General features: G+C 39.6%; 1 protein-coding gene across 6 annotated transcripts in view; it reads right to left on the bottom strand.

Moving 5' to 3' along the window:
• NADK (NAD kinase) overlaps positions 1–8157 on the bottom strand; it is a 40419-nt gene extending 32262 nt beyond the window's left edge. For 4 of the 6 annotated variants that reach the window (XR_012677034.1, XR_012677033.1, XM_075172266.1 and 1 more), the window contains exons 1-2: positions 7984–8157; positions 3208–3421 (exon numbers count right to left, since the gene is read on the bottom strand). Coding sequence is in view for 3 of the 6 variants with exons in the window: in XM_075172266.1 (XP_075028367.1) it covers positions 3208–3380 (173 nt within the window). In the remaining 3 variants the exon portion in view is untranslated. Of the gene's footprint in view, positions 1–3207; positions 3422–7369; positions 7609–7983 lie in introns of those variants that run through there. The other 2 variants (XM_075172265.1, XM_075172267.1) reach the window with 2 other exon arrangements.
• Between the last annotated feature and the right edge of the window lie 8027 nt (positions 8158–16184).

Raw genomic sequence — 16184 nt, 5'->3', positions numbered from 1 at the left:
ATCTGTAAATGGGAGTAAAACTTACTCAAGTCATGTAACTGTTGAAACATTATATAAATGCTATTAGAATTATTCCATTAAAAAGAATGGGAAATATGCCTTTCCTGTGCTTAATTCAATTAACACAGGAACTGGTAACTAATCTATTGCTTGGCAGTAACAAATCATTACTGCACTGCCTTCTATTGTGTATATTATAAAGTAGCTCAGACCAGTCTGATGATTCACTCTTAATACTAAAAAAACCCTCAAAATCTAATAAAAATCAAAACCAGATGTCGGGTTAAAAAGATATAATTAAGGAGTAACAGCAACATCTTATTTGTTCCATGTCTAAGAAATCATGCGTGTGTAAGATTTGAATTCCAATAATGAAAATGCATATTTAATTTCCTACATTGAACACACAGAAGTTATATTTGTTTTTCAAATAATTTTTTCCATTTATAAGTACGGGCATGACTAATCCAGTCAGATAAGATTACTACTTAATGTTTTATAAAGTTTACCTTATTTATATTAAAACAGAAAAATGAGCAAAACCTGACATAATTAGGGATTAATGTGTGTACCAATATGTGTAAAGGAATGGTAAGGCTCTGTCTACTTGTGTACAATTACACTTGAAATTGCGATAGTTAAATAACACCCTGGCAACATCACCTCCCACTTGTTGCTCCACTCAAGCCTCTCCCAAATAACTGTCTTTTTTCCTTCTTTCAGCATGGGTCATTATTTCATGCCACTCCCAATAACTGGCTAAACTCCTACAAGAGGTATTAAATATCCACACCTGACCTTCACGACATTCAAACAAAGTTTTCTCTGCAAGCTCTAATTAATAATTGGTATACATTTTGGTTGAGATTTTACCTGGTTTTATTAGTACTCAATCTATGCACTATTCAGTCAACAGAAGGTAAAATGTTTGAGTGAACAGAATTTAAAGTTGTTTGTAGTAAGACTGTCTGCTAAGAATGCGCAGGAATGCACTGGAAATTATACATCTCTTAGGAAAATATACTTGCCAGTTCAAAGCAGATAGGCAACTACTTCAATCTGAATACTATACTAATATACTAATATAGCAAGCCTGAGATCACTTTCTGACATTCTGCAAGATGCCTTGTGACAATTTAGCACTAAATTGAAGATAGCCAGTGAATGAATGCAGAGAATCTTAATGAAAAAAAATCTTGCAAACAACAACCCTAATTCAAACCCACAATAGGTAGGGTCTACAAAGATCACTTCTAGTTTACAAAAGAAAAAGTAGTTATTTAGCTAGAAGATAATAATACACAAAAATTTAGACCACATGGTCTTTCACACAGGTTGACTGAAGTCTACATTCTTAACGGTTTAAGTGGAGAAGGGAAAACAACAGTTTTACAGCACGCTTTTAACATAAAGTCTTATGTATTGACTATGACACACAACACAGTAGCTAGAACAGTACAGCCAGAGCACAGTCCTTCGAGAACATTTTCCAAAAGCGTTAAGGTACACTGACTTTCTGAACTACATATGCAAAGCAAGTATTTTCCTAACCTTTTAGCCTCTTCAGATAAAGGTTTTTATTATGCCTCCCTTCACCATAAAGCTTCCCCCTGCGCTCTTCAGCCTCACCCATATATGCTCTGCCTTGCAAGAGTGTTCCTACCAGCAAAGCAGTAACTCTAGACGAGAATTTCATCTGTTGAGAAACTCCTCCGTGATTCTGTCCGTGCTTTTATAGAGGGTCACAAGTAAGTAAAGTAAAGTTCTGCTATGCCTCCCACAAGTTCAAGACGCACTGCTACCACAGCATGCCATTCAATATTTACAATGGGTCCAAAGATCACAAAATTGAAAGTTCTATCCAGGCTGTCCACATGACAAGAGCCTTGCAACTAGATTAGAAATTTGGCTCAAAGAAAAAATGGGCGTTTCTCACTGCTGGGAAACAATCTGCAAGCACAAACTTATTTTGTGCTGCCTCACATTACCATATAACCTAAATACTCATACAGGGTTTTAATACACAGCACTAGAGCTCCAGCTAGAGCATTTGTAAAAATTTGCAGAAGAGTCTCTACAGTTGATTGATTCTTTCTTGAGGCTATGAACTCTGCAGACACCTGTTTTGACAGCCATGCCATTCTGATTACAGCTCTGCCCTTAGTCCACCCCCCACCTTTAACTTCCTGCCTTCATTTTGGGCTAACAGCCTTTTGAAGTGCATTTTAAGAATCCCTTAAAAGCAACTTGTTGAGCAAGAGGTAAAGTTCTGCCAACTAGTTAAAGATCTGGAACCAAGCACAAAACTGTTCCTTTCTTGTGACCTGAGCTACTACCAAGCTATGAATTAACATAGCTCAATACAGATGCATTTGTATTTTATCTCCGGAAGGTACTTAAAACTTCTGAAGCTAGGTTGAAGTATGACAAATATCATAGTATTCAACATTCAAATCTACACCCCCAAACCCTGGAAGTCAAGTACTCGGGCACAATGGGTTTCTTAAATTTGAAAATTAGTAATCTGCTTACAATCAATAACCTTCGAAGCTTTTATACTTTAAGAACTTTGCCTAGCTGGAAATATACCCATACTTTCTTAACTAACTTTCTTACTAAGAAATAATTTCAATACATGATGCTACAGATAGGAGTTTTATGTGCAGTTTAGATCCTAAAAAAAAGGATCTATTAATTTCACATAGCCATTTCTAAATGCAAACACTTTCTTGAATCCAGACTCCGACATACTCACTTCAGACAGCATTTAAATGGCATATACAAAGCAAATGAGTAACGTGTTGTCTTGCTGAATCTGTATATACATATATAGAATGTTGCTGAAATATCTACAAAAAGCAGTTTAAGATCTCCCAAGAAACACTGAAACAGAAGGCAGGCCTCACAACCAGCCAGAACCTATTTACATGAATGTCAGTTTAGAGATGACCACCTACATGGCTACTTCAGAAAACCAAGTTCTTTTCACAGCATGGACCACAACAGGATGGTTCACTAATCATCTCCCTCTCTATTTATTACCACAAAACACTATTTTTATTTCTGTTCATTATTACTTGTCACAGCTGCAAGACTATGGTTATATAAAAAGAGAAGCAAAAATTAAAATCTAAATAACTTTTTTTTTTAAATATTTTTTTCATTTTTCTTAAAGGTAGCAACAATAGAAAGAACCAAGAGCCATACCGGAATTCTTTGGTGCTTCCTAGGGCTGGTGAAGCAGACAAACTTCGTGACTTAGCTCGTCCCCGGCTAGTATGGCTCCACTCCTCATCATCATGACACGTTGAGCAATGATAAGCAGAATCTGAGCTCACATCAGCCTTGCTGGTACACAGTTTTTCTCGATTCATCTCCATACTGGAAGTGAAGGAACCTCAGTGAGAGAGAAATTCAATTCCTGTGGAAAAACACCAGGAGAAAGGGGATAGGGAGGAGAGAGAAGAAAAATTCAGTGTTAGCAAAGCTAATAGACTAAGTATTAAACACTGAGTTTACACACTTTGGTAAACACTTCTCGAAAGGATCTGGGCAATGGAGAAGCTCTTCAAGGTAATCAGAAGACACTGGAAGAAAAAATGACCAGAATTAAAACACATACGTTCCCAGACTTAGAAGAGGCTCAATACAAAGTTGTTTCCAGACCAGCACAGATTCACGTCTCCAGTTATATATGGGATAAAATAAATTTATTTTAGATACTGAAGAGGAAGAAAAGTTTTAAATATTTGCCAAGGAATCAAGACTCAGGAAAAACTATAGTGTCTCCTATTAGGTGACACATATATTGAACAAATAAAACTAGAATACTCTAAGCTATAACAGAAGAAAAACTGTCAAAGTAAGCAAAAAAAGATGCAATAGAAATAACCTTAATAAACTCCAGTTCTTCACAAAAATGAGATTAATACCAAGCTAAGAAGAGACAAAAACAAGTTGGAGGACGATACCAGTTCTTAAATAATTTGTGACAAACTGGGGAGATGGTCCAAAACAAACAAGATAAGGACAAATGTGAAGTATTTCACTTCCACAAATAACCAGCACAAATAAAAGATAAACAGCTGGTTAGACAGCAATTATGCAGAAGTAAAAAAAAACCAAACCAAAAACCAAACTTCAAATAACCATCCTTCCCCAAAAGCACTAGAAATCCCGTAAGTAAGTTCTCATCATTATTTGAATAAAGTAGAAGAGCCCTTATCAGAATATAAATAGAAAGCAACTTTCAGTGTATGAATAAACACTAAACTATAAACAAATAGCATCTAAGATAATGCAGTCTAGAGGAACAGTACATTCCTCAAGTCAGTTGATTTCAACACGGGGAAAAAGTTGGTTCATTAAAAATTTGCAGATGTTTTTAAAACAGTTTCATCATTTCCCACTACATTCTGTAGAGAATAGACCATAACATTATTGTAACCATTAAAATAGACTATGGCTCTGGAAAATACTCATAGAATAATGATATTTGGCTGTAAAGTTACCAGAGGATGACAATCTCCACAATTTTATAGGTACTATGTTTCACAGCATCCCAACTTCTAGATAACAAAAGCGTCAATAAAATGAAGTTGTAATTTTAGAATGAGCACTGGTTCATTACTAAATTAGACAGAACCACCACCTAATCAAATTAGAAAATACTTTTGCTCCTACTGTAGACTAGGCTTCCCCTAAGAGAACACCACTACAAAAAGGTACAAATACTGTCATCCGTTAATAATTTATGAGATCCTGCACTTGTAAAGATATCAATGTTTAGTTGTTGGTTACTCATTGCTTAGTATTACCTGTGACCATGACTTGGGAAATAGTCATTTCAACACATTTCTAATTTTTTACAGCTAAAATCAGAAAAATGTAACTCCATTTTTAGACAAGTTTAAGCTCAATATAAATTTCGTGCTAGTTAGTTGATTTATGCACATAATTATCCTGATTGTGCAAGCACATACATAAAACAGACTGTAAAATCTGACTCAAACAACATAAATTATTTTTAATAGATTTTAATTTGTATTACCTTTTATCACAACCTCACCAAGTTTCAGGAATACATCTCTGGCTGGTTGTTTCTTAAACAGCTACAGAAAACAAGTCATTTAGATATCTGATTTTCAGAAAAGAAGTGACTTTAAAATGAGATATTCAGTATCTCTGACTGGAAAGGGTCTTTCAGCATCTGTGTGTGCATGAGGAAAGTTTTTACATTGTTTGTTCTTTAAATCATAACTTAAACCAGCCCACCGTTTTTACTTCAGAGATTCCAGGTAGACTTGAACAAGCATTTCCGATGGATTCCCTCCCGTCCCCCCATGCAAACTGGATTCTGAATTAACAGCCTTCCTCGTCAAATACAGAAAGAACTAAAAATTTTAAGTTCTGAATTTTAACAAAGAGAGCTTTATCCAATAGATTTAAAAATAATTAAAAAAAAAAGCCATAAAGGAAGTTAGAAAACTAGACACTCATTTACCATCTGTCTGTAGCTACTCACACTTGTAATGCACTTATTAAAGGCCTATCAACCAACTTATCTTAAAAAAAATCGAATACCTTAATTTTTATTTTTAAATCTAAGGATTATTCTTTATAACCTGAAATCATTTTTGTGTTTGGTATATCTATTTCGTAGGGTCTAAACAGGCTTCTCCAGCATCTTTACATACCCATACTTCCACTTCCAATTTAACAGTTGATACATACGCATCCTATTCCACAGCACCACCCTTAAATAAGAGGTGCAGAGAACAATAATTTATATAAGCAAGCAATAAATAAAGTGTGTTTCCAAGTGCCTTTGTTTGAAGTATCTTCATCTGACAGATGCTGCCAGTAAAGAAAATCAGATTAGCACAAAACTGGAAGTAAGACAGTGTACAGACCTACTAAATACAGCCTAAGAACTTGATATTCCTTCCACGTAATACTTTCCAATTCAGGATGTTTTAACTACAGCTTACACCATGTACTGTTTAATTAACATCCCCTCACAAGACCTTTATTAAATAAGCAGACTTGACATAAGGACAAAACTATCACTAAACAGCTCCCAGGATTAGATCCAAAAACTTTAAGCATATGTCAACAAACTAGTGAAAAGGCTGCTCTGGTCTAAGGCATGTCCAAAATTAAAAAAAAAAAAAAAGAAAGAAAAAGAAAAAAGCGTTAACATTTAATATTAAATTTCTGTGATGGTAACACAAAGAGGTGAGTCACCTCTCATATGTATCCAACCTTTTACTGCAGTTTCCTATCTTCAACTTCTCTGTCATTATAAATGAATGCTCCCGTGAACCAGAACGTCACAGAGGTTCCATCAAACCACCTTTGTATAGAAGAACACAACACCATAACATCCCTAAAGCTTTATTACACTGTTCAGACTATCATTAAGGAATCACGCTCCAGGTCGGCTGTAAGAGTTCTAGTTACAAAGGAAGTCTGAAACAATTCTACTAAGCTTTCATATACATGTCATCCACACCCAGGTGGCCAAGTAAGAGTTTTGTGTGCTCACATCTTAAAAAGCCATCTTCTCCACTGCTTGATGGCACTGAATAGCATACAAAGAAATATGATCTTTCGATGCAAGCAGCCACACAAGGAGCATAAGGCAGCAAATCATCAAGCAATTTAATTTTTTTTTAATGAGCATGTTTGTAAGCTGTTATTTTGTAACAAACTTTTCCTGTCAACTACATTGCCCTAAATCATCATGATTAGGGGATGACTGCCGGGTCCATCCTGACCAAATATTCACACTACTTTTAACATGCCTTCGAGACTGCAGCATTTCTACTAATTTCGTAGAAATTGCATCAGCCATTCAAAGCTCCTCATTTTGTACCTTATCATCAACCTCGTATTAGGGCATAAGAGGACAATGTTATATCTAAAAATGGTGCCACTTGCCCCATTGCTACAGACCCCTGTTTGCTTCATCACTTAGTTCTGTAGAGAAGTCTTTTTATTATTATATTTTGCTGAGAAAGCACTCCAATAGAGTTTACATGCATATGACTCCATCCCTAAGGCACTAAAACTCCTCTCACCCAAAAAAGAAGGAACAACTGTATCGGGTAAAGAAAACTTCCTTTTTGGTTTAGTTTATAACTTCATATTCTAGTGTGCCTGAAGAAAAAAAAAACAAACCAAAATAATACTCCATATCGAAATTTAGCGGCCTGACAGCTGTTGAAATTTAGTAGCATGTTTTTTGATTACATACTCAAGCGCTATTTCTACTAAAAACTAGATAGTATGACTATCACGTGTTAAATACCCACGGAAAGCAAGTCCATTTGTTAACCCTTCGCTTCAGAAACACCAACACACTCACCTACAATACCAAGGAACGGGCAGTAATAACCTAAAACTCATCATCATCCCTTTAGTCAGAAACGTGGACGTTAAAACAAACAACCAAACGAGGAGGTGGATCGTACACACTTGATGCGTGACCAGGGGATCGCGGTTTTACTTGTTATCCTTTCAGAAAACTGTCCTGCCGCAGGGCTCCTCACCGCTCGCGCTACTGGAGCGCACCGACGGTGTATTCCCGTTGAACAGCCCTCCTGGTTTGCAGGCGTTACCTCGAAGCCCGCGGAGGGACCGACCGCCCGCCCGCAGTCTCCCGAGCGCCGCCCGACGCGGCTGCCGTCGCCGCGGGAAACGGGCGCCTCCGGGCCGGGCCGGGCCTGGCCGCGGGAGCAGCCGCAGGGGATGCGGGCGCCGCGGCTCCCGCCCTCCCCGCGTTGGCGCCGGGGCACGGGAGCCCAAGCCGCCCCGTCAGGGCCGCCCCACACCCGGCCCCGGCGGCGTCGCCGCGCAGCCCCCCGCGGGGACACGCACCGGGGACAGGCACCGGCCCCCCCGCGGGAGGCCGCTTGGCCCAGCCGGGCTTCTCCGGGGACTCCCCTCAGCGCAACTGTCCTCCCGGCGCCCCCCACTCACCGCGCTCCCGGCTGCTCCCGGCCCGGCGGAGCGTCCCGCCCCCTGCCCCCTCAGAGGCCGGCACGTCGACCCCGGCGGTGGTGGTGGCGGCGGCCGCGGCTGCTCCCGGGCAGTGAGCGGGGCCGGCGGACCCTGCGCGCCTCCATCGTCCTCTCCCCGCCTCCTCAGGAGCGTCGGCCCCGCAGGCGGGGCAGCGCGCATGCGCGACAACACGGCCCTCGGGCTTGGCGCCCCGCCCCCGCCGGGCAGCGGGGCGGCAGCGGGCGCATCGCTGCGCATGCGCGGCGGGGCCCGCCGGCGCCCCTGAGGCTGCGCGGCCTCGGGGCGGGTGGTGAGTTTTAGTCTTTTTCACCGGCTTGTTACTTGCAGTTAGAAATCATCTGGAGCGAGGGTTAGACCTCTGCAGAAGGTTTCAAAAAAAAGGAGCACGGAGCAAGTGTTAAGAAAGGGGCACAACCCTTCAATGTCCGCCGCAAAATCCGTCCTAACAGCCTTGACCAGTGATGGTCCGACTGAGGAGAAGAATTTACATCCTCCTCAAACTAAACAAACTGCAGACTGCTCAAGGGCAAGTGTTACGCTGCTGTGGTTTTAGTTTGTTCATAATACCATGACTTCTCCTGCAGTCATCTCTCAGGTGGCCAATGGCGAATACAGGACCGGACACTTAAATTCCAGCACATTTTAGAAGGTGCCAGGTGCGGAACATATTTAATCTCACCTGTAACGTGTAATCTAAGGACAGGCACAGATTTGTGCATGCAATTGGCTTCCTCGGCTTTCTGCCCTTCATGCCACACCTTTTAATCCCTTTACTATGGCTGTAGTTATTTGGACGCACTTCACCCACACCCATCTACCCTGCAATAACTGTCACGAACTTTTACCTTAATCTTTCCTTAGATCATCAGTTAAATACTCTTTCTGAAAGATATAAAATTCCTGTGTGAGAATGCGTGCCACCTTACTATATTGCAATCACCCTTAATCTCAACAACAAACAGAAGCTCCTGAAATGCAGGAAACCATTTTCCAGCCTGTCCTTGATCTGAAACCAAAATTTGAGCAAAGGTGCCAAAACAAAAAGGCATTTGGTTTCAGCGTGCCTGCTATCTTGAAATCACCAGGAACTTTGTCACAAATTTTAGAGGTAGGATCTGGCCCCTGTATAGATGCCAGCAAGAAAACAATCCTTCATAGTTACCAAAACCAATCAGGTTTTCTAATTTCTAAATTGCATGTTCAACCAATACTCTTTTAAAGAGATCATAGACTCATACATGTCGGTCACTGAATTGTATATCAGGATAAATCCACAAAGTGAGAACAAGTTACACCATTTGAGTATGTGGCAATTTGGGATTTTTTTTTTCTTCTTCCTTTAAACAGAAATTTATGTTTTCAGGAAACTGGGGGGCTGCAAAGAAGCGATAGTCAATAAATGACAAGACAAACTTGAAAAAGAGGAAGCAGTTGCCACATACAGGGAAATACCATAGGCAATGTTACACCACTTTTTAGAAAGTGCAGTATTTTGAGTCACAGTTTCTCTTTAATCCTCCTTCCAGACAACGTTAAGAGCCCAGTCTGCAAGGAATTAAGGAAACAATGCACGGTTCTATGAAGTTAATGATATCTTGGAGACTCAAATGTCTTTCAAGTGCTGAAAGAGATATTCAAACTGTAAAGGGACAACACAACATGACACTAGGAAGGAATATAGCACTAAGTTTTACAGATTCAAAGCATTCATCTTAAAAGCTGCAGTAAAACAACACGTTCCAGCAGAGAAGAACCATGCTTAGACATAGTGCCCTTGTTAACCATGCCTGTCCATACCCAATTACTGACTACAAAAGCTAACCAAGGAGTAAATTTTCATTTGAGTTGGCTCTTGGGATGGATTTTCCCAAATTCATTAAGATGAAAGAGATAAATCACCACAAGAACCATTTGCCACAAGAATATATATTGGCTGTTAGAAAATAAACATTTCAAAGTGGCAGGTTTTTTTCCCACGCACAGTAACTTTATGCAGTTGCTCAACATTTTGCAAGAGGCATGAACTCTGCGACATGATAAACACTTATCCTCATTAATTGGTGGAGATAAGACTGCTAATCAGCTGAGCCTCTCCTATTTATAAAAGAGCTACAGTTACAACAGCAGCTCTGAGCTGCCCAGGTTCAGCAGCGACCTTGGAAGCTCTGCTGCTGGTCTGGATGAATATAACAGACAGACTGGTCACATCTCTTCCCTCCTCTACAGACTGAAGTGCCATGAGAAATGCAACTGTCTTATGTCACTTTTGAGCACATCCTCCCTAACACCACGGTCAGAACAGTGTAGCTCAGCACTCTAACCCAGGTTGTGCTTCCTTTCTCCCAGGGAAGACACTGGGGAAAAATGAAGAGAAACATTGGCAGTAACATTGAGAAATGAGCATAAAAACATATTGCTTTTTTCTACTAAAGGCGCTCAGTTCTGTGAAATATAATTTGATGGGCTTTAGATTAACAAAGAAGATAAGTTAACAAAAATGCTATTGCTCGTTTGACTAGTTGCACAGAAGACTGGTGCCTGATACAGAGAGGCTCTGTTCAGTCTCCATCTACAACCCAAACTTACCTTCAGCAGAAGGTATTTCCACTGAACAGGAAACAATTAACAAATTGTCTCTATTAACACCTAACAGGGTTGAAGAACATAGTTCTTACCTCTCAAACTGCATTTCAAACAGTCTCTCGTGACTCAGAATTCCTGAAGAATCATGAGAAATAAAAATGTACCACAAAGTTTAAATTCTGATTAAAATGGTGGCACATGAGTGTGACAAATAAGCTATTTATCAATGGTCACAAACTACAAAACCACTGACAAAGACAGAGAAATGTATGCCACAGCATTGCATTCATTATTCAGGCCGATTACAAACACCTCCAATTGTTACGTAAATGTCATTATCCCAATTTTAAACACTGAACTAGATTAATTGACTTGCACAAGGGTTAACAAATCTGTGGCACAGCTGAGGTAAGCAATCAGGAATGTTGGCATGTAGCCCCACACTCAATCCACTTGACAATGCAGATCATCTTTGATAATGTCAGGATAGGATTGAGAGCTGTTGGCAGCCAGTAAAGAAAACTTAGGTAGCATGGAGTGGAGAGATTTTGGAGAAATCTAACATGTGAAGAGTAGTATCAAAATAGGCACCCAGGACTTACCTCGTATCTCGCAGCAGGATATAGAGAAGAGACAGACCTATGAAGAATGGCTTGGGATACAGGTTGGGGTGTTTTGGGAGGTGTTCCTCTCTCCCTGCGTGACTAATGGAGTCTGTTTTTCTGCCTTCAAAACAGATAAAAACAATTACTTCCCTCTTTATCAATCTTGTCAAGACTGTAATCTCACTGATACAGGAAATGCCTCTTTGCCTGAGAAGCATGCAGTCCATAATTTATGGATTTCCAGTTGCTACCCTAATACAAACAAGAATTAAAAACCAGGTCTACTTATTACACCATTTTACTGTTCACAAGAAACCTGGTGAATCTTCTTAGGAAAAACGTTGATTAACAGGAGACCTTGATTCTTTTTAGGAAAGCAGTTTGATTAATTGGAAAATTTAAAAGCTTTTAGTTGCTTCAGTTTCCCTGGAGAAGACAGAATAAGGTGTTTGATAGGCAAGCACACTGCTGCAGCACTGAATTTCAAGCCAAGTTACTAGCTAGATGTGTGGTCCAGAGGAATTAATTAAGACTTCTCTTGGTTTTCTATTAAATACCTTTGCCCTGACTGTTTGGGGAGGTCTGGGCAATTGCAGTTGCTACCTGCCCCCAAGCCACCAGTGCTTCCAATGTTTATGATAGGAATATAGGAGAGATGTCAGAATCTGGCCTTTGGTAATTCTAGCCAGTATTTCAAGGAAACTGGCTTATTTGTATCACCTTGGCTACCATCAGAACACACCCCATCACCATAACAAACAGCTAAAAGATACTGAAATTCCAAGTTCAGCTACTACTTGGCTCTTGATAGCAGGGGGAGCTGGTTGTTCTGGGTCCTTGACTTGCCAGAAGCCACCCAAGTCAAACAAGTAAGGTAAACACTTACTGTAATAATGGAGGAAGTTGGGTCACAAGCTTTCATAACTGCCCAAACTTTGAAAACAGTCTGATGAGTAGCAGCAAAGAAACAGAATAAGATGCTTCCTTTACATTCGATTCCTCTTTGTTGTCATGTGTTATCAGTCATATTGACATCTGGAGACCGTTATGCAACTATGGAATGATTTTAAATAGCAAAAGGCACAAGTTCAACAAGTGAAATGAAAAGTAAAATGGTCAAACCCTGTTCTTGTCACTAGCAAGGGTTAGCAAGTGAAAGAATTATCTCTGCAGGTTTTTCTCGCTTAAGTGCTGCACAGCTATGAAATACTATGTTCTTGTTCCAAAGAGAATGTTCGTCCATCCAAAGATGGAAGACTCATTCTCACGTCTAGGTTACCACAACAAACTCTTATGACATACTAGCTGACTGCAAGTACCAAGTAGTCATACGATGCACTGCAAACATGCACATTATTACTGCAAAGCAGCTGATACTTGTTAACTCATTATGAGTTAATACTTAAATTTCTCCTCTGAAAGTCAGTAGGGACCCAATTTGCAGTTTGGTCATTAACAAAAATTTCCTTGCAGCCCTAAGACACTACAGTTCTAAGTCCAAGAACTTTGTTGTCCACAATCAGCAAAGTTATTGATATCTTCTTACTATATGGCTCTAAAGTCCTTGGAATTAAGTGCTCCTTTGCAGTGGTTGGCTTATCAGACAGTTACAGAGTGCACTCTTGTATTAAAAACTGTTAAAAAAAAAAAAAACCAACAACGAAAAACCCAACCAGTCCCTGGATTGAAAAAGTTACTCTTCTTCCTTTATTTGTTCTTGTCTTTGAGGTTCTTTGTTCCTTTGACGTTTAGGTTTGTGCTGTTCTAAGAGTTATCTAATAGCACAAGAAAGAATTCTAACCAGTGACTTGGTATTAGCATGACACTTCTTTTTTTTAAATAAACTTAAAATCTTGATGGAAGAACTTTAAAAGTAAGTGTCTGAATCCTGACTTGCTGATGAAGGTTATATGGAGCCAGCTTGCTTTTCACAAAGAGGTGAGCCAAACTAAGGCCAATGCCAACACAACATGGACTTGAAGAGACAGAATTAACATTTGGAAAAATCTATGCAAAAGGAAAACTTAAATATAATTCTGAAAACAGAAACATATAAAAACAGTTGATGTGATCAGTACAACACAAATGCAGAGGAAACCAGCCTGGAATCCAAAAGCATCAATGTGAGATAGGATTAATTGTGAATGTAAGCCTTACATCACACCCTTCTAACTGTCAAAAACAGAAATGAAGAGAGACTAGTCTCTGCCAACTACGGGTTTATTTGCATTAGAATTCTCTATACCCCAGCATTATTAACATGCTTCTTTTCATGTATTCAACTCCCTTGTATTTTGCAGATGCTCAGATCACAGATGCATTTGAAAACCTGCCCATTCAAAACCTTTGTTCTAGTTCTCAGAAAGCCACAGAAAGGTCATGAAAATATCCTTTTTCTTTGCACAAAAGGAAATATACCTACCAAATATCCCATATTAAAAGAACAGCCTGCTCTATAGTTAAATGATCCTTTTCTTCATAGAAAAGGGCAAGGTAATTTTTCAGATAAAAGAATGACACACTCAAAGAGATCTGCACCTGCATTTACAATAGCTTTGGTACAATTACTGGTCCTACTACCTCAGACAGAAGGCTTAGAGTGACTGTGGACCCCAGTGAAACCCATCCTTTCCCTAAGACATTTCCACTAGAAAAAATACAAGAAAGAAGCACTGGTCTGTTCTCGTAGGACTGACTTGTTCTCATGATTACTAACTAGCTACGCTTAGGCACCAATTTACCTTCCCTCTTCATTCACAGATGATTTTCCTAATTCAGTGGTAGGGTAGCTATTTAATAACTCTCTCTTCTTTAAAGACTATGTTTCTTTTTAAACCTGACAGATACATTTTATTTGCCTGTGTTTGCCGATTTCTTCCTCTACTGCTGGAGAACAAAATTTCCAGCATTTCCAGTTCTGGCAGTGTTCCCCACTAACCTTCAAAGATTTCCAGTAAGCATGGCTGATCCTGAATCATGCTTTCACTTCCTGTTCTGTCTCTAAGTATTGATTCACCTGCTGTGAGACAGCAGGTTAGTTATTCAGAAAACATTTCAGTAACCAGGTCAGCAACGTAATGTTTATAAGTCTATTATTGAACAACTCCTAATCATAGGAAAATAGGACTTGGTGAGACCTCAAGAGGACATACATTCCTCTGCCCCAAGGCAGGATCAATTTTATCCATGTCATGTCTAGCAGACATCTACTAAAACGCTTCTTAAGGTTCGCCAATGGTAGAAACACCACAGCAACCTAAGATATATATTTCAGTGTTACTTGTAATTATTACATTAATAAGCTTTTTCTAGTGCAAAACTTCCTTGATACATTCTGAACTCCCATTACTTTTTGCTCTATTCACCAGAGACATGGAAAAATACATTCTCTTAATTCCAGCAGCCTTTTACACAGAAACTTACGTTTCTTCTCAGTCGTCTTTTATTTAGATTGAAACAGCTCTATTGTTTAAACAGTCCTTACATAGCATGATATCTAAATCTCTGATATTTTCATTGCTATCTTCTGGACATTTTCCAATTTATCCATATTTTCTTGCAGAACAGCACCTGAAATTGCAACCATTAAACTGTCTGAGGAACTACCGCTCCATCAGAAAAGAAAGTTACTTTACAAGGCTTGCAGGGATAATTCCATTTGTACAACCTAGTATGATGTTAGCCTTTACTGCAGTGGCAAGACATTGTTGATTCATATTTAGCTGGGGATCTGTTTTAATTCTGTGATCCTTGTCTGAAGCACTGCTGCTTATCTTTGTCTTCCCCTGTTTGTATTTTTGCATTTTATTATTTCTCCTAAGTGAGGCAGTACTTTTTCCTACTGATTATCATCTATTTTTTCTGGACTATTTCTCTAATTGTCCTAAGCATTACAGATTTCAGTGTCCTCCAACATATTTATAGTCCCATTCAATCTCACATTACCTACTCAAAGCAGAGTGAATGTCAGAAGTTTTCCTCACATCCTTTGCAAATTTAGTTTTAAAGCAACTGATTTTTAAAAATTTTTATTTGCTAAAAGGCTTAAAATGTGAAAGTATTTGAAATACATCAGAAATTCTGAAGTCAATAGTTCCCTTTTCAAACACTTGGAGCAACAGTTTTTATCCAGTTTGACTTGTCATTTAGAGCTTTTTTGGGTACAAATATTGTGTCAGTTACAATGACCACAGCAGAACGTGTACACATTGGCAGAGTAAATGCAATGCTATCAGCCTACTAATATGGTAGTAACTGCTTCCCCTTACCCTGAGCTGGTTTGTGTGAACAAATGCAGAACACTATAATCATATATGTAGCGCTGCACACGTTTGCTTGGTACCATTCTCATTCTTTACTTGTTCTGGAGTTTCCCCGTGGCTTCTGGTATTGGAATTCCTACAGCAATCACCTCTCAGGGCTTGTCAGATATTTCACAGGCTCAAGCAATGGTATACACTGTTCTTTGTGATGTGGGACTGTCACTTCAGGACAGAAGCAGGTGTCTCTCTGCCCCCAGGGCAGGGGTACCCAAACAAGTCTGTGACACGGGTAGTGGCAGAAGGTGCAGTTGCTGCTGCTCCTATTGCACCACTACACCAAAAACCGGCACAGAGGTGGACAGGGAGCACTAAATCCTAGAAACCAGGAAAACAGCTGCTGTAGAAGTTGCAGCAGTGCCCTCTAGCGTTTATGAGATGGTGCAAAGTTCTTAATTGAACTTTTTAATTAAGCTCAAAAGGTTCACAGGTTCAAGCACAAAAGGTGAACTTTTAAACGACGCTCAGTAATGCTACTTACACTTCTGTGACAGCAGGCTGGCCATCAGCCAGATGCAACTGATTTTTGTGTCTTCTCCAGGCAGTTCTTTGCAAGTAATTTTTAGGTCAGCCCAGTTTGGAACATGCAAAAGGTTGGCTTTGCTATTCCTTTACACATTGGCTGTGAAGATTGAGAGTGCAGAAGAAATAG

Source organism: Calonectris borealis, chromosome 23 (assembly GCF_964195595.1).
Source record: "Calonectris borealis chromosome 23, bCalBor7.hap1.2, whole genome shotgun sequence".
Lineage (NCBI taxonomy): Eukaryota > Metazoa > Chordata > Aves > Procellariiformes > Procellariidae > Calonectris > Calonectris borealis.
Note: the sequence above shows the minus strand (reverse complement) of the source record. Positions and strands in the feature narration are given on the sequence as shown.